This window comes from Phascolarctos cinereus, unplaced genomic scaffold, assembly GCF_003287225.1.
Source record: "Phascolarctos cinereus isolate Bilbo 61053 unplaced genomic scaffold, phaCin_HiC Scaffold_7;HRSCAF=346, whole genome shotgun sequence".
Classification (NCBI taxonomy): domain Eukaryota; kingdom Metazoa; phylum Chordata; class Mammalia; order Diprotodontia; family Phascolarctidae; genus Phascolarctos; species Phascolarctos cinereus.
The window spans coordinates 153911332-153930533 of record NW_027556180.1 but is presented as its reverse complement, the minus strand read 5'-3'; the positions used below and the strand labels follow the sequence as shown (position 1 = coordinate 153930533).

General features: G+C 35.6%; 1 protein-coding gene across 1 annotated transcript in view; it reads left to right on the top strand.

Moving 5' to 3' along the window:
• Positions 1-19202, top strand: part of NALCN (sodium leak channel, non-selective) — a 516511-nt gene that overhangs the window by 116495 nt on the left and 380814 nt on the right. The window contains 1 exon segment of the mRNA XM_020964043.2: positions 16292-16446. Coding sequence (XP_020819702.1) covers positions 16292-16446 — 155 coding nt within the window.

The window sequence follows — 19202 nt, the reverse complement described above, 5'->3', positions numbered from 1 at the left end:
TTGCTTTCTACAACTGGATTCAGTGTCATATTTCTCCAGTGCAAGTACAGCTGTCAATAAGTTAATTCCTTGTTCAGAGACTCGGTTTATGACTAATGACCATGGGCCAGCCAGAGAAATCAGGGAAAATAAGCTCTTAATGAGTCTGGATGCCAAGAATAATATGTAAGTATTGTGTATTAACTCCTTAAGACCAAACTAAATCTTTAAGGCTCAAAATATAACATAAAAATATATTATTCCTGGTATAATATCATAATTTTCATAGTCATAAATTGTTATATAAATCACTTCTATACTGTAAGTAAACTTGTAAGTCCCCCTTACTTTGTCAATAAGTGTTTGTGATGGAGGAAAAGGTCCTAGTTTCTCAATAAATCAATTCATTGTTTTAGAGTTTTACAGCATTTAGCAACTTCTTTCACAGGGCCAGTAAGATTTTATGACTTTGTCCAAGTAGAAGGTGCCTGGCAAGTTTACAGAAAAAGATATTTTTACAATACCTTTTTTGTGCCTTTCTTACAAAGTAATTATTATTCTTCCTTTTCAAGTGAGATATATCCAATTAAATACATTGTTACAGACCCTAATAACGTGATAATTTCACAGCATCCAGATCAGAAGATCAAAACTCCTCAAAAGAGGAGTTAATTTACCACTGATACAATTGTATCATTCTCTTAACAGTTATTTCTTATTCAATGATATCTCAAAATTCACCGTTCAAGAAAATTTTGAAACATAATAATAACATAAACAATTTTATGAATTTAAAACATGAAATAATACTTACTGCCCATCAAATTACATTTTGAATACATCTCCAGATTATCTTACATAGAAAATCACTTCATTTTTGGCATTCTATGCTTATTTCTTTCAAGACAAATGTAGAATAATTTTGATCCAATTAGACTTATAACAAAACTTTTTTTTTCCAGTTTCTAAATATAATGTCTTAATGGCACAAATTAAGTGTATTTTCCATTAAGCTTGATCTACTCGTAGAGAGTCAAAGATCACAATTATCCCAGTAGAATACATCTTACTTTAAGGAGACTATAATAAACTCAATCAATTTGGATCTGTCTTTACAAATGGTATCATACAGAACCTCAGTTTTCCCTAGGGTTGTTTACTTCTAATACTTCAAATTATAAGTCCCACTACTTTCAGTTAGTCTGCTGCCCAAGATTTAATATGGTTGTCTTATATTCTCAGACCCCTCTTTGAGGGTCCATAAGGATTTTATGAAACAGAAATTGCAAACATAACTTCTGTAGTGATGAAATTATTAATGCATATTCCTCACATAAGGACTAAAATATAAACTTTTAATGGTCCTTCAAGAACAGAATTTTGGTGTGCTATCCTCAAATAATTCCATGTTCCAAATGTATTTCTATATTTTACATTTGCTTAATGTTGTAGCTGAATAGAATACTGTTAGTTTTTGAAATATACTCCATGGTCCCCGTTATTTTTCCATATCATAAAGAATAATCAAATCAATGAAATAAGATTCAGAGATCATGAAAAATTTCAGAACTTATTTTAACAGGCATTCCTCTAAATTGTATTGATAAATTGATAGGCATAGGAAGGTTCTTATAGCCTTCTTGTATCAATGAAATGATAATAATTTTTTTTTTAATTTTTTCCATCTTCTCCTCCCACAGATCCAAACTCTTACTTTACATTGGTCCACTAATTGAGTTTCACATTTATGCTGTGTTAGTGCAAATGGATTCCAACTCTTTTAACTCACATAGCACACCTTCCCCTCCAGTTCCTCTTCACTGAAGCATACCTTCCCAGTTTAATACACTTGTGTCTCTGTGCTCCCCAATGCAGCACCACCCTTGTGTGAGTTTCATTCCATTAGTGTGTGTGTATGTGTGTGTGTGTGTGTGTGTGTGTGTGCGTGCGAGTGCGCGTACTATTTATTGGTTCTACATATTCCTCTCGAATTCTCCCTTCTCCTTTCCTTATCTGTACATTGCTGCCCAATATAAATTAATATTGAACTGATTCCCATTTTTCTACGTTATTCTTGGCATCAAAACTCATTAAGGGATTGTTTTCCCTGACTTTTCTGGCTGGCCCACAGGCCTTCTTTTAAGACATAAACTAGTCTCCTATAAGGACTTAACCTATTGACAGCCACATCTATGATGTGGGGAGTATGGCATTGTAAACCTAGGTGTAGAAAATTTCAAGGGTCTATAGGAGAACCTATGTCCTTTCAGAAGGGATTCTTTCATGCCAGAGGACTATCACAAAACGTGGGATTATTGAGTTGGAGATGGAAGAGAATTTAGAAGTCAGAATTTAGCCCCAGAGTTTTATGGATGAAGAAACTGAGTCTCAGCATTGTGTCTATGTGCCCAAGGTCGCATAGGTGGCAAATCCAGTATTTGAAATAAGGTCCTATGATATTAAATATCAAATCTATTGTTCTTTAAGCTACACTAATGCTGCCTTCCATTCTGCTTCTATTTAGTTGATCAAAAAACAATTTCAGATTGAAATCAATTATGAAATTGACCACCTGAATTTGAATCATACTTAAAGGAAAAAAAATGCCCTGGACTTAAGTAAATAATATGGTACAACTAACATGCAACTCTGCCTTTCCTTTCACACCTGAAGAGAAATTGAGCATTTTTTTTATTTCCTTACAAAATTTTCCAAATTGACTTAACTTTTGGAGGAACTTGAAGAGAGCCCTGTGTATTTCACATACGGAAGCTGTATATAATACCTCTTCATCTTTCTTTTTTGGAGAATAGATAAGATGAATGCCAGATGGGAATTATTAGTTCCATTTACTTCTACAATATGCTGTGTACCATTTATTAATTATGTAACATGTATAATAAAAGATTGCTGCAGTAATCCCATGCTGCATGGAAGCCATGGACATGATAGATAACAGATACATAGATATTGACTAATAACATGAAGAGGTGTGAGTGGTCTGTCTCTGTCTTTCTATATGTCTGTCTCTCTGGCTAATTTCCCCCACCCAGAGTCTTTTCTAGAAATATCAGAATCTGACTTATGTTTAGCTTAGGACAGGCTTAATAATACCTTAAAAAAAATGTGAAACACAAATAATTTGTACCTGAACCCTTGAGCACTCAAAATGATTTTTCTGTATTGTCCAATGGGCTTCCATATTCTTGAATGACTTTTGCTTGGGATCTTGATTTATACTACTAAACTAAGATAGACTTTCTCACAAATGAAAAGCCTGCATAGTTCATGTAACTTGTATCAGTGAAAAACAAGATCCAAGTTTCCTCTTTTCTTTTCTGTCTTTGTTGTGGAATTCTTTTTTGGTTCAGAAACTTTGGTTTGTCCAGGATGTCCTCCATTGCTTCATTGCTGTTGACAATAGGAAAGCCTCTGATCACTGCCATGTCAGAAACTACGTGGTTTCCTCTTTTACTAGATCTATATGGTTCCCAAAGGAGCCTCACAGGTGTTCAAGTTTTATTTCAAAGGAACCAAGTCCAAGTTTCTCTGTGCTCTGTGATTTCTCTCTCAGTTTTTGGTCTCTGTGTATCTATGTCTGTCCCTTTTTAAGTCAAAATGTGTATCATAATTTGTGGCTAGCTGTGACTTAATTGTCCCCAAATGTAGTGTCAGTAGGGATGTTTCTACCTTGTATAGGGAAAGATCTTCAATGCTAGAACAAATCTTTTTTTTGTTTATAATTTATTTATAATTTGATTTAGTTTTCAATATTCACATCCACAAGATTTTGAGTTCCAAATTTTCTCTCCATCTCGTACCTCCTCCAACTCCAAGGCAGCATGCATTCTGAATATCCTTTCCCCTAATCTGCCCTCCCTTCTATCTCCCGCCCCTCTTCTCTTATCTCCTTCCTCCTCTATTTTCCTGTAGGGTAGGATAGATTTCTATACTCTATTGCCTGTATATCTTATTTCCCAGGTGCATGTGAAAACAATTTTTTAACATTTGTTTTTAAAACTTTGGGTCCCAAATTTTCTCACTTCCTCCCTCCCCAACCGTCCTCATTGAGAAGGCAAGCAACTCAATACAGGTTATACTTGTGTAGTCATGCAAAATACTTCCATAGTAGTCATGCTATAGAAAACTAACTGTATTTCCCGTCATCCTATCCTGCCTCCCATTTATTCTATTCTTTCTTTTGACCCTGTCCCTCCTCAGAAGTGTTTGCTTCTCTGTTGTGTTTTGTTACCTCTTTCTGGTTCTTTTGGTTCTAATTCTTACTTAAAATTCTTATTGGTTCTAATTCTTACTTAAAACATCACTAATGTGAAAATATATTTAATAGGAATGTATATGTATAGCCTATATCAGATTGGGTACCGTCTGGGGAGAGGGGTGAGGAAAGATGGGGAGAAAAATTTTAAACTCAAAAGCTTATAAAAGTGATTATTGATAATTCAAAATAAATTAATAAAAAAAGAAATGGAAAAAAAGGAAGTGTTTGCTTCTGATTATCCCCTCCCCCAATCTGCCCTCCCTTCTATCATCTCCCCACTCTCTTATCCCCTTCCTCCCTATTTTCTTGTAGGTAAGATAACTTTCCATACCCAATTGAGTGTGTATGTTATTCCCTCCTTAAGCCAAATCTGATGAAAATAAGATTCACTCATTCCCTCTTACCTTCCCCTCCCCTTCCCTCCACTGTAAAAGCCTTTTTTGTCTGTTTTATGTGAGATAATTTGCCCCATTCTCCTTCTCCCTTTCTCCTTCTCCCCTCTCTCTCTCTTACCCCCTTAATTTTATTCTCCAGATATCACCCATTCATCTTCAACTCACCCTGTGCCCTCTATCTATCAGTCTAACTATATATATAGATATAGATATAGATAGATAGATAGATAATTTTTTTCCCCTCCAACTACCCTAATACTAACAAAGGTCTCATGAGTTACAAATATTATCTTTCCATGTAGGGATGTAAACAGTTCAATCTTAATAAGTCCCTTATGATTTCTTTTTCCTGTTTACCTCTTCATGCTTCTCTTGAGTCTTGTATTTGAACGTCACATTTTATGTTCAGCTCTGGTCTTTTCATCAATAATGTTTGAAAGTTTTCTATTTCACTGAATGACCATTTTTTCCCCTGAAGGATTATACTCAATTTTGCTGGGTAGGTGATTCTTGGCTGTAATCCCATCTCTTTTGCCCTGCAGAATATCATATTCCAAGGCCTCCAGTCCCTTAATGTAGAAGCTGCTAAATCCTTCGTTATCCTGATTGTGTTTCCACAATACTTGAATTGTTTCTTTCTGCCTGGGAACTCTGGAATTTGGCTAGAACATGCCTAGGAATTTTCCTTTGGGGATCTCTTTCAGGAGGTGTTCAGTGGGTTCTTTCAATTTCTATTTGAACCTCTGGTTATAGACTATCAGGGCAGTTTTCCTTGATAATTTCTTGAAAGATGATGTTGAGGATCTTTTTCTGATCATGGTTTTAAGGTAGTCCAATAATTTTTAAATTCTCTCTCCTGGATCTATTTTTCAGGTCAGTTGTTTTTCCAATGAGATATTTCACATTGTTTTCTATTTTTTCATTCTTTTGGGTTTGTTTTACAACATCTTGATTTCTCATAAAGTCACTAGCTTCCAATTGCTCTATTCTAATTTTTAAGGAACTATTTTCTTCAGTGAGCTTTTGGACTTCCTTTTCCATTTGGCTAATTCTGCTTTTTAAGGGATTCTTCTCCTCATTGGCTTTTTGGACTTCTTTTGCCATCTGGGTTAGGCTATTTTTGAGGTGTTATTTTCTTCAGTATTTTTTGGGGTCTCCTTTAGCAAGCTGTTGACTTGTTTTTCTTGATTTTCTTGCATCATTCTCATTTCTTCTCCCAATTTTTCCTCTACTTCTCTTACTTGATTTTCAAAATTCTTTTTGAGCTCTTCCATGGCCTGAGACCAATTCATATTTTTCTTGGAGGCTTTGGATATAGGAGTTTTGATTTTGTTTTCTTCTGGTTGTATGTTTTGATCTTCTTTGTCGCCCAGGAAAGATTCTATGGTTTGACTTTTTTGTGCAATTTGCTCATGATCCCAGCCAATTACTTGAGTTTTAATCTCTTTGTTAAGGTAGGGGTCTGCTTCCAGTGTGGAGTATATACTGTCCCAAGCTTTGGGGTTTTGTGCAGCTCTTTTCAAAGACACTTCTAGGGACCTGTAAGTTTTCAGTTCTTCCAAGGTGGTATGATCAAGGGTGAGGTGTTTACTCCTCTCATGGCCTGTGCTCTGGTCTATGAGTGACCACAAGCTATCTTATCTACCCTGGAAATATCAGGAGGATTCATTCTGCACCACCACCACAAGCTCTGCTATGCCAGTGTTCCTCCTCACCCAGGACTGTCACCCAGAACTGTGATCCAGATCCAAGCACAGGCAAAACAAGAGAATCCTGTCTCAGCACCAGCAAAGAGATCCCTGCAGTCCCCCTCTGATCAGCCACTCAATTCCCCCTCAGTCTGTGGGCAGGAAGCTCAGGAAGCAGCTGCTGCGCTGAGGCTCTGCCAGAACTAGGGGTGGGACCAAGCTTCTCTCTCACCTCAGTCCCAGACCTTTCCTACTGACCTTCTAAGTTGTCTTTGGCATTTGTGTATTGAGAAGTCTGGAAACCACCACAGCTGCCTGTGATTCAATCCTCTCAAGCCTGTTCCAGGTTCGCTGAGGCCTGTTTTGCCTGCACATCCAGGCTGAACTGCATGTCTCTACCAGCCCGTTGCAATAGACCTTTCTAATCAACCATTCAGGTTGTCTTGGGCTGGAAATTTGTTTCACTCTGTCTTTTTGTGGGTTCTGCTGCTCTAGAATTTGTTTAGAGCCATTTTTACAGGTATTTGGAGTGGTTTGGGGGAGAGTTCAAGTGAGTCACTGCTTTTACTCTACCATCTTGGCTCTACCCCCAAACAAATCTTTCATCACAAGGTAGCAGTGGGTACCCAAGACATTGTCTACGTATTAAAAATTCAAAATGATTCTCAGTCTTACATGGGACCCTTCTACTTTCTCAGAGACAGGGGTGAGAGAAAGAATAAAATAACTGCAGTTATCCCTTCTACTTCATGGGGGGTCAGGGGTATGGTGCCTCTGTGATCTGGAAAATTTGTGTAAAATTTTTTTGGTCCTCCCTTGTATCACGGAAGAAGTCTGAATTATTATGGTGTTAAAATATAAAATATGTTGATATTATATAATAGTATACATATATTTTATGCATTTCTGAGTTTCTAAACTTTTTCTATGTCATCTCTTGGCTTTTGTATGTCATCTTTGCCTTCCTCAAAACTCTCCCCAAATTCCCATTTAATTTCTTATGCTGACCTGCGATATATTGAAACTGTGATGGGAAGTTTCCACATCCATGATGTAGAAGGGATAACTATATATCCATGTTGACATTGTTCCTATAAATTAAGCCAGAATGCATGAAGAAGTACGTCATAAAAATTTTGGTGCAGGATTTAAAAAAAAAAAGACATTGATTGGGATTGTGTTTCATAAGAAGTCATGGATGAGTTTTGATCTTTACTGGTGGAGGACATAGTCATACTGGTAGAGTAACAGTGTGCCATACTGGTTAAAGTACTAGAGTTGGAGTCAGGTAGACAACTTACCACAGACATTTACAAATTATGTTACTTCTGCCAAGTTGTTTAACCTCTCCCAATATGTTTCCTCAACTTTGTAAAATGGGAATAATAATAACACTTCCTTTCACAGAGTAGTTGCAAAAATCAAGTGAGATAATGTGAATATAAATTACTTTGCAAAACTGAAAACTCTAGGTAATGATACCTCATTATTAATTTCATTGAGGTCACACATTCATTAAAATATAGGAACATATTTTTTAGAAATCATTTTTATTTCAGGGGCTTGTTTTTAATGCCTGATGCCTTCAGGTTATGTGTGTAATTAATCATTCCATAAATAAATCTCCAATAAGAATTTAGTAAGTGTTTTGATTATGATGAAGGTGGTAACATACAAATCTTATATCAGAAAAGCTAGAAAACAAGACAATAGCAGAACTAATCCAATTTAGATTAAAAAATGCTATTTCACATTTCTTTGTCTTTATCATAATAGTGAACTGGATTTTTTGAATGACACCCAAGTGAAACTTATTAATATTAGGTAGAGGATGGAGGATAAAGGGACATTTTTGAGGGGGAGGTAGCTAAAATAGGATAGTATAAACATCAATAAATAGTATCAAAACAAAAAATTAGATAAAAATAAAATCAGGAAGAGTAAAATAAATTATAACTATCAAATAATAAAAATTCCCAACTAATTTACTGCTGCTGTTGAAATAAGATATTCTTAGAATATTTTAAAAAGCAATATTACTTTTTCCTAATATATAATCCTGTAATATTCATTAGCAGTCAGGGGTTGGGAACCAGGGGTTGAATCCAAACTTTACAGAACAAATCCCCTTAATAAAAGGATTTGTTCTATGAAACTTGGACTCTGTCAAAAGGCCGCACCCAAATATCTAGAAGGCCACAGGTTCCCTAACCCTGCTGGCTCTTTATCACATATTATTGTGTCATATTGACCAATATACAAGAATTCAATGAAAACTATAAATTGAGGAGCTAATATATTCAAATGGGCACCAAATTCATCTTCCTGAATCCAAATCTGGCCTCCAGCTGTGTGACGCTGTGCAATTCACATAACCCTGTTTACCTCAGTTTCCTCATCTGTAAAATGAGCTAGAGAAGGAAATTACAGACCACCCACTCCAGTGACTTTGCCAAGAAAACTCTAAATGGGGTCTTGAAGAGTCAGACGTGATTGAAAAATGACTGAACAACAACAATGGTATATTTAGAATTTTAGTGCTAGGAACTTAATTAAATACAATGATGGATTAGATATGGTCCCCCTGCTTTCAAGAAACTTATACTGTTGGAGGGATAATATATTTAGAACTCAAAGAGGTCTGAGAGACCATCAACTCCTTCACCATCATGTTATTCATGATGAAATAAAGTGACTCAGGTCATACAAGTTAGTAAGTGTCTAGAGCAGCATTCAAATGCAGGTCTTTCTGACTTCAAGTCCAGCACTATATCTGCCTAGGAAGAAGACACTTAGAAAAATAAAAGATAATGTCTATTAAAATGTGACAAATTCCCATGAGAGACAGAAGTAAAGTGATGGCAGAGTTCTGAGAAGAGAGAGAATTTTCTGGCTTGAATTTAAAAAGGCTTCATAGAGAAGCTGGCACTTAAGCTGAATTTTTTGGAGGATAGGTAGGATTCTGCTGGACAGAGACTTAAGAAGGAAAGTATTCGGGGATTGAGGGCCTTTAAGAAAAAAAAATGGTGACTATGTTTGACTCAATTATAAATTAAATTGCAGAAGAGAAGTGTGAAAGAAGAATGAAAAAGCAGGATGCAATGAGATTGTGTGAAGCAAAACAAAGACATTTGAATTTCATTTTAGGAATCACATGAAGGCTAACAAATGAGGTGATAGTGTGACAAATATGGTTGTGGGATGTGCAATAGACTCAAGGTGAAGATACTAGTTAGGAAGCTATTACATGAGAGATAATGAAAGCATAGACTAGATGCTGAGAGGTAAAACACTAAGGCAACAGACAGTAGGGATCATAAGATTTAAAAGTGGAAGAGAAGTTAAAGGTCATCTAGTACAATCCTTTCATATTACACTTTAAAGGTCACCTAGACTAATCCTATCACATTACAGATGAGTCATCTGAGGCTTAGAAAGTTTAAGTGATTTGTCTTTCTACATGAAGCTTTTCCTAATCTCCCCAGGTACTAGTGCATTCCTCTAAAAAAATTGCCTTGTATTTATTTTGTTTATACTTACCTATGTCCATATTAGAAAGTAAGCTCCCTGAGGATAGGGAGGGAGTATTTTATTTTTGTCATTTTATCTCCAGGATCTAGCATGGTGTCTGGCACAGAGTAGACTGTTAGGAAATGTTTGTTGCTTGATTATCCAAGGTAACCCAGATAACAAAGTAGCAGAACTGAGATCTTAAGAAATAGAATTTACAGACCATGCATTGGACGTGAAGGGAAAGTCAAAGCAAAGAGTCAAAGATGACACTGTTTAGTTTAATATTCATTTAGGAGCATCATAGGAACAATAAGTTTTCATGTGGTTACAGTTTTGAACAGGGGATGCCCATGCACTGCAACTTAGTTGCTGCAAAAGTAGGACTTTGGAAGAGGAGGTATAGGTGCATTAAAAGGAGAGATAGGGGCACCAAAGAGGAAGAAAAAAAGACCCTAATGATTAAAGTTGACTAAACTAAAGTTCCCTCTAAAGCCAGGATTGAATCGAATTAATTGACCTGGGCTGTCACTTAAGCAAAATCCATGGGAATGTTGCTGATTAACTTTGTATTAAAGAACAATGTAGAGATGTGAGGACATGGCTATATCTTCAAACTTCATTTTCAGGCTGTCTGGGATGTAAAATTCTCTATCCTGTTTTTTAATCATTTCTCTAGGATGAGACTGTACAAGTTCCATTCCAATTTCTAAACCCTCTCACTGTCAGGAAACTCTTTTTTTTTATCTCTAAATCCTTTTTCCTTAAGCTTTAGCTCTGTTCAGCTCTAGAAGGAGATAAGAGCAAAGCAGTGTACTCTCTTTAACCTGCCTATTTTTGAAGATAGTTATTAGATGCTTCATAACGGTACATCTTCCTCAGACTGAGTAATTTCAGTACCTTAAATCTTTTCCCTTAAGTCCTATACTGTTGTTAAACCACACCATTCCTATTCTGAAAATAGTACATAGCCTTAAGGTAAGGATTTTTTAAAAAAATTGTTCCTTGAACCCATCAGCCACCACCATCACCACAAAAAAATGTGTTGGGAACCCCCGGGAAAATTGAATATATTCTTTATAATATTCTTTTAGACAGATTCAGTAAGTGCTTATGATACGATGATACAGTTTGCCATCCAAAAATTTTGAATTAAAATTTACAGTATGTAATGATAAAAATATAAAATTTATTCTACCAATAATTATAAAAACTCCAATATAAAATTATAAAACTAATATAAACTGATTATGAAAATTGTATGATTTACTTTTAATTCTTGCAGTAATTCAGCAAGATATTTTAAACTTATTGTACAAATTTTGTTGACTACAAATAACATTTTTATTTAAATAAATTAAAACTTGAAAAAGTGTTTAACATATAATACTTATATGCAAATTTGATTTCTATATTGGATTTTTTTATTTGAACAAAGTTTTGTAATATTTAGCTTAATACCAGGTGAACACCCTCTTAAATCTGGTTCTGCATTGAGTTTATTGCTGCATTTTGATTTAAAACAGCAATAAAATGAAAATAACATTTTGTCCTAATATATAGTAGAAATTGGTAAGATTATTTTACAAATTCTTTTGCTGAGAGATGGGAATTCATTTTTAAAAGTTATTTCAGCTACATAACCAATGGACAAAATGAATAACTAGTTATGATATTTATTTTTCTGCTGACAGCTAGGGCTTGGAATTGGGCAGATTCGTCTTCCTGAGTTCAAATCCTGCCTCAGACACTTACTTGCTGTGTGACACTGGGCAAGTCACTTTACCATCTTTGTCTTAGTTACTCAGTTGTAAAATGAGCTAAAGAAGGAAATGGCACCAAGAAAACTCCAAATGGAGTCATAGAGTCAGACATGCGACTGAACAATAGGAATAATAAGCAATGTATTAAATGATAAATATGCTTACAATTTAATGAATATATTGCTGAATTTTAACAAATGTTTATATTTAAATTAGTCTTTATAAGGAAATAATGCCTTTAGATGTGACTTTCTTCTTTTCCACCCCTGGCACACAGCTGTACTCTGACAGAAGCTACTGAATGTGACTGGCTAATGTTGCCAACCAGTTCACTTGAAAATCTACCAGACAGAAGAATGGTAACATAAGTGGCAAAAAAGATCAGAAAACTACCCTAATAATGCCAAATGAGAAGCAACATAAAGTTTATTTCTGCAGAATGTTTGTGATGATCTGTAATGGTTTCAAAATGGCTCATAATCCCCGTGCCCAGAGATCATGATTTTCAATTGGGTGACATTTGTGTTGCAACAGTGTGAACATTCCTAATGTCTAGATAATGATTACATAGCTGATAACCTCTAATTGCAGGGGAACAGAAGGAAATGAGGCAACTACACTGGTAAAGCATACAGAATGTAAATGAGGGTATTCACATGTGTCTGACTATCCCTTGGGAATTAGTTTGCATTTGAATGTTGATCTTTTCTGGCATTTGGAATAATTTGATGACAGTTTAAGAAAATGAAAAAATGTGATGTGCTGAGTCAGAAGCAGAGTTTGATAAAACCACTGCATGAACATCAAAATCATTATGTAATTGATCGTGACTGTTTCAAAGCACTGCAGAAAGAAATCTATAATGCTTCGAACATACATGTGCTTATCTTTACAAAGGAAAACATATTTGAAATATAATTGGTTAATTCTTTATTGCTTAATGCATTATGAAAGAACTTTTATCATGAATCCCCAAATGAGAACAATGTTTCCTGCAGTCAGGAAGATCTGAGTTCAAATGTGGCCCAAGATACTTGCTAGCAGTATAACTTTGGGCGAATCACTTAACTTCTTTTTGCCTCAGTTTCCTCAACTATGAAGTAGACTTAAAAATATCACCTTCCTCACATGTTTGTTGTGAAAATCAAACAAAAATGTTTGTAAAGTTCTTTGCAGAGTGAGTAGAATTCCTGGCTCACAGTAGCCACTATATAATTGCTAGTTGTTGTTATCATGAGGGTGCATTCAATTCCTGCCCCATTTAATCCTCACCACAATCCCATGAGGAAGGTAATTCAAGTAGTACCTCTGTCTGACAGATATGTAACTGGGCAGTCCCTGTGGTAAATGGAATAGAATGATGGATTTGGAAGCAGAGCCTTGGTTTCAAATCTTGGGTCTGTAACTTATTGCCTGTGTGATGTTATTAAGTTATTCTGCCTCTGTGGCTATAAATTCTCTCGGCTCTAAAATGAAAGGCTTGGACTGGATGAACTCTAACATGTCTTTTAGCTCTAAACTTATAATCCTACAAACTTGAGGTTCATAGTGTAACCCTTCAGTTTGAAGGTCATTTGTATAAGTCTCTCTTCGTTGATGGAAACTGATTATTAAGCATTCTGTGTCTGTGTGAGGGATGAAGTTGGCAGTAGCTTGGGAGAAGTGAAATCCTGGTCTTCTGATTTCTATCTTCAAAAGAAAAGACATTTGGTTGTAGATTCTCTTTGGATCTTTGAAGGGAGAAACTTGAAAGAAGTTAACATGTAGAGGAGACAGTACCTCAGTCATTTGCCTAATCCCTACTTATTACAGTAAAGACTTTGAGAAATTTCCCCTTGGGTGAGATCTAAATCCTCTTTTCTCCTCTCCTGGCTTCTGTCCTCTCAGCTCCTCTCTCCCCACCATGGTACAGCTCATTCCCTCTGTATATTGTCTGATATAGTCTCATCTCTATGCCTTTTCTGATTTCTGTTTCCTGCTAACTTTGTTAAATGAGTTTACTTGCTAATCTCCACTTGTGGACTTTGTGCTACTGGCTTTTAATGGGAAAGCAGACAAGTCTTGGTTACATAGCTTGTAACATTCCTTTCCTGTTAAGTACTAGAGAGCAGGAGTTAAGTTTGATCTATACACTAAGTTCTCTTGGTTATCTTGGGAATTTCCTCTCTGAATGTGTCCCTGATTTTGAACATTCTTGCTAGGGCTTGTATTGTAATTGGTCAATGATTCTGGTCCCACTTTGTGGTTGGAACTATTCTGTATCATGCCTCCCCCCACCCCCCCATAGGTTATAAATTGCCCAAGCCTCTTTTCTTTGTCTCTGACCTTAGTTCAGATATCTTGGCTCCCTGGAAGCCAAGTTAGGGTTAGGTTTCTTGTTAGCTTTCTGTCTGTTAACCTTTGTCCTCCTGCAGTGGATTTAACTCCAGATGTTCTTCCTGTCCGGTGTTTAAGATAGATATTTACCAGGTGTGGTCATCAGTATACCCAGAGGCCATCTTGACCGCAGAGAAGGAATGTTGCCCTGAAGACAGTTTAACTTGTCTGTTTGAGTTGTCACATTTCGCAGAAATAGAAACACTGGACCCTGGGGTATGCAGAAGGCCCAAAACAAGACAAGGATAAAGCCCTTTCCCTAACTGAACTCTCATTGTGTCCTTGAGAGTTGAACCAGCTACAGGATAGGTGCCAGTCAGTACTGTTTGTGCAGCTGGGACCCTTGTGGATAAGCAGACCATCATATCTTCATAGTCTAGCTGCTGTTATTGTTGTTGTTGTTTGTCCTTCATTCTCAAAGAGGATGTGACATCAGGGAGGTGATGCCATGACATTCAAATGATTGGATTTAAGTGAGGCAGGGCTGTGCAAAGTCACCAGCCTCACTTTCTCCTCTGGAGCTATCTGGGTCCAGTGGCAAGATATAGATAAGGATAACTGGAAATGCCCCTCCACAGTCTAGCAGTTTCCAAGGGAAAATAATGCTGCTTTTGTCATCTTACCTATTCATGTTCCCCCTCCCTTTCTCTTCCTTTCTTCTCCCCTTTGGGAGGGGACTAGTCCTTTCCTCTTCTCTACTGCTCATTTCCTCTTCCCATGCCACTTCCATTTGGGAGGGGATTACCCTCTACTGCTTCCATGAGACTTCCCTTTTTTGTAACTCATGAATGTTCAAGTTTCTGGCTGTATCATGAACTCCTTTGTACTTGGTATAAGGAGTTCCAGAAACACGTTCACTTCACTTGTGGTAAAGTAAGTTACTACTCATATCTTGTGGAGTCATGACTTTTGGTTAGCAACCTGAAAGTTAATTCTCCTAGACTAATATTATTTAGGAGGCCAGATGTAATTTTGTCCAATGCTATCCGTGCTTCTCCACAGAGAACAGAATGAGCAACCTGGCAGGAATCAAGTCTTCCTTCCAAAGAGGAGCGGACAGAGGTGACTTGAGATATCTGTTCATACCTCTGTATAAGCCATATCTAGACAGACCCTCATGCACAAACATAATCTACATGGCTAACACATACAAACACACACACACACACACACACGTGTGCGTGCACACTCCCTGCATGAACAACTGATGGGCCCAAGATAACACAATCACTGTGTGGTGAACCTTTGATAAGAACCAAGACCTTTGAAGACCTTACTTACTCCTCTTTCCACTGCTCTATCTTTTGTAATCTACTCATTTGGTGACATCCTCAGTGGAAAGAATGTTGGACCTAGAGTCAAAGATCTAGATTGCTACCTATGTAGTTTTGGGAAAGTAATTTAATCTGCAAGCTCAAATTTCTTTATCTGTAAGTGGTAGAGAAAAGAGAGGGTTAGCCTATATAGCCTCTAATATCCCTTCACGTTCACCATCTATAAGCAGTCCATTCAAGCTCTCAACCCAATGGGTCCAGCTTTAAATCTAAGAACAAATACAGAAAAAAATTATCATTACGGATGTATGATGTTGATTATAATAGGGCAGCTAGGTGGTACAATGAATAAAGTGCTGGGCCTGGAATCAAGAAAATTCATCTTTCTGAGATCAAATCTGGCCTCAAATAGTTAGTAGCCATGTGACCCTAGGCAAGTCATTTCACCTTCTTTGCCTGAATTTCTTTATCTGTAAAATGAGGCTGAGAAGGAAATGGTAAACCACTCCAGTAACTTTGCCAAGAAAAATCCAAATGGGGTCACAAAGAGCTGGGCATAACTGAAAAAAACAACTGAATAACAAAAATTATTTATGAAGCACTCATATTTAGGTTAACAATCCTTCCACTTGAAAATTCCTGTTTCACATGCTGGTATCTGACTTTCCCAGACTTCAAAACAGGGATTTAACTTAAAAAGCATTTATTAAGTGTCTATTGTGTGCTAGGCACTCTGTTAAGTGTCAGGGATACAAAAAAAGTGCCAACAACAATCCTTGCCCTAAAGGAGTTCACTATCTAATAGAACATGGTAACACTTGCAGTCTATCATACAGGGCGACTATGAAAATGAATTAGATAATGTTTGAAAAACACACTAGACCATGTGTTAGCTGTATACAAATCATTAATTTCAAATTCCACTCCATTTTCAGTAGTCATTAATAAACAATAATTAAACTTCTAACATTTTTCATCCATTGGCCTTTGACATGTTATCTAATACTTCTCATGTATTTCTCCACAGAAATGTGACTTGGAATAATTTAGCTATCCCAGATACCCACTGCTCCAGAGAAATTGAAGAAGGTTATCAATGCCCACCAGGATTTAAATGCATGGACCTTGAAGATCTGGGACTTAGCAGGCAAGAGCTGGGCTACAGTGGCTTTAATGAGATAGGTCTGTCTTACTGGTAAAACACATTTTCAGTATCTGTTTAAAATGTTTATGAAGTGGGTAGAGTTAACATGTAAATTGTTTTCCATGTTAAGTCTGAGTGCATTTCTTTTTTGATGAAAAAAATCAAAACTCATAAAAAGTAGTTCATTTAATTATTTGAAATAGTGATATAAAGGTATGTTTACTTCAGTCTAGTCTTATAGATTAAATTTGTAAAATAACCTTAAAAAGGAAAAAAAAATAGAGAAATGTCTAATTTGGGTTTCTTTTTGAATTTCCACTTGCAATAACACTGCATAGAATAAATGATTATCTGTTTTGTTTTACTTGAATTCTAAACTTGAACAAATTTCCCTTGGGTAGATTAGTTGGTATCTCATACATAATCTATTTTTATATTTTCAGTGCCACAGATTGATGACCACGTCATATTTTCTAGAATGACTTAGTTATGACTTAAATGAGGCACCAATTGTTGCCTAATAGCCTTCATTGCTTATATTAGCGGGTAGATATTGGTGCCCTACATGAGCCTTGTTAGAAGAGCACTTTCTACAGTGTTGTGATGAGAATTTTGAATTTCAGTTTCTTTAAAATAGGAAAATCCACATAAAATAGGATGGACATAGTAGAAAGATGTAATTGAAATTAACAAAAAAAAAGCTTTATACAGTTTGATATATAATCCTATAGGAGCATGGCAGTTGTAGGTGTGATCAATCCTTCACTGTCTTCTTGAACCAAGTAGGACAAAACTAAAGTGCTGTTAATAAATTGCTGTTATGTACAAAGTGCTATGCTAGAGGCTATGGAGAATAATTAACCTTTGATATTCCTGAAACACCAAGAGAACAAGAGATAAGTCTCTCTTTTTTGAGATAGGTGTGGAAGTTTTGTGATCTGTGTTAGTAAAGTTGGCAACTGCCTAAATAGGTATGTGTGGCAAGATATATGCACAAATACATACATGTATGCATATGTTGCATAGAAGGCAATGAATATATAATTGAATATGTTTACATATTGCTTGATATTCATTGTTACTGTCAGAAAACTAATACAGTTATTTTAATTTTATCAACTTTAATAATTTATTATATTAAATTGAATCATGCTAATTATATATAGATGTACTTATTAAATGTTGAAATAAATAACAAATGCTAACAGCTTTGAATGTTGTATGGTAATTGTACTTTTATAGAGTTAGCAGGACAAGGGAAATATTATGTCTGATGTCAATGTGCAAAGAAAAAAAACATTTATTTTGTAGTTACACATGCTATTGTGATCTATCAGTCATTCAACAAAGGTTTATTAGGTACCTACTATATGCCAGGAACTCTTCTAGGTGGTGGCAATACATAGATAAAACTGAACCAGCACCTGCTTCTAAGGAGTTTATATTCTAACATAATGTTTTAATACTGTGTTGGTCCAAATGTGATTAGAAAAATAAGAATAAGATTTTATAATCAGTATTATTTTTAATTTTAGATATACGATAAACTTTTTTAGATACTAATTAATCAATGAAGCATGGTTACAGCGAGGAATGAATTGGATCATGTTCCAGTTTCAATTCTCTTATGCCCTTGGGAAAATCACTTAACTTCTCCGAGGCTCAGTTCCCCATTTTCTAAAATGGTAATAAAAATTATTTTACTGTAAAATTCCTAGGGCTACTATAATGATGTAAAGTATTTTGTAACCATACAAATATAAGCCATTATCATTATACCTCTCCTTATAGGAGAATGATTTTAATTATGTAATTTGAAAATCAATATAATATACAGTTATAGATAATTGATTTTTGGTACCCCTGAAATGCCATGACAACAAAAGGAAGGCCTTAAATATGTTAGGCAGGTGGGAAAGGATTATGATATGTTTGTAAATTTGGATAGGGATTAGACCTATTATTTAAATGGTATGAGGAATTCCTGGTTGAGGATACCCCTGATACCAAAGCAGGCTGGCATTTTCTCTGCAATTTATGTATTTAGTTGCCTGAAGTACTAAGAAGTTAAGTGACTTATCCAGCATTGAACAGTCAGTATGTGGTAGAGACCAAACTTTAATCCCATATCTTCCTTGTTCCAGTATTCATGTTCACTATTATAAGTTGCAGGTATAGGAAATATCCACATCAATGAAATAAATAATTGATCTTTTAAAATATCAAAGTACGAAGACAAGCATTGTTTAGGTATCTCTAGAACACTGAAAAAAATTATATTACATATGTGTATATGTCGCTTATGCTTCCAAGTCTATATACTCTTACTCTATAGATTTATAAATGTGTGTATGCATACCATTATGGTATATACAAATAATATTATATGGACATATAGATAATTTCTAACTTTTCAGATTTTGTTAATACTGGTCCCAAACCCTTCACATATGCCTAACACAGTGGATAGCTTTCTGTTTGTGTATGTTTTGTATGAGTCCAAAGTATACAACCAAGTATATAATACTTGTATACAATAGTTTACAGACAAAAGTATACAAAAATATTGTGCATACAAGTGATTGTATACCATTAGTTATTTCTTTATTGTCTGCATTTATAGAGATAAATACACACATGAGACTTTTCTCTTGTTCCTTTCCCCATGTATTTCAGGAATCTCAAAGGGGGCTAATTATCTCTAATGATAAACTTTTTTATTTTCTAAAAATATATCATCATGCTTTGTTCATGACTATAGTAACATGTCTATGTAGTACAGGTATACACATGA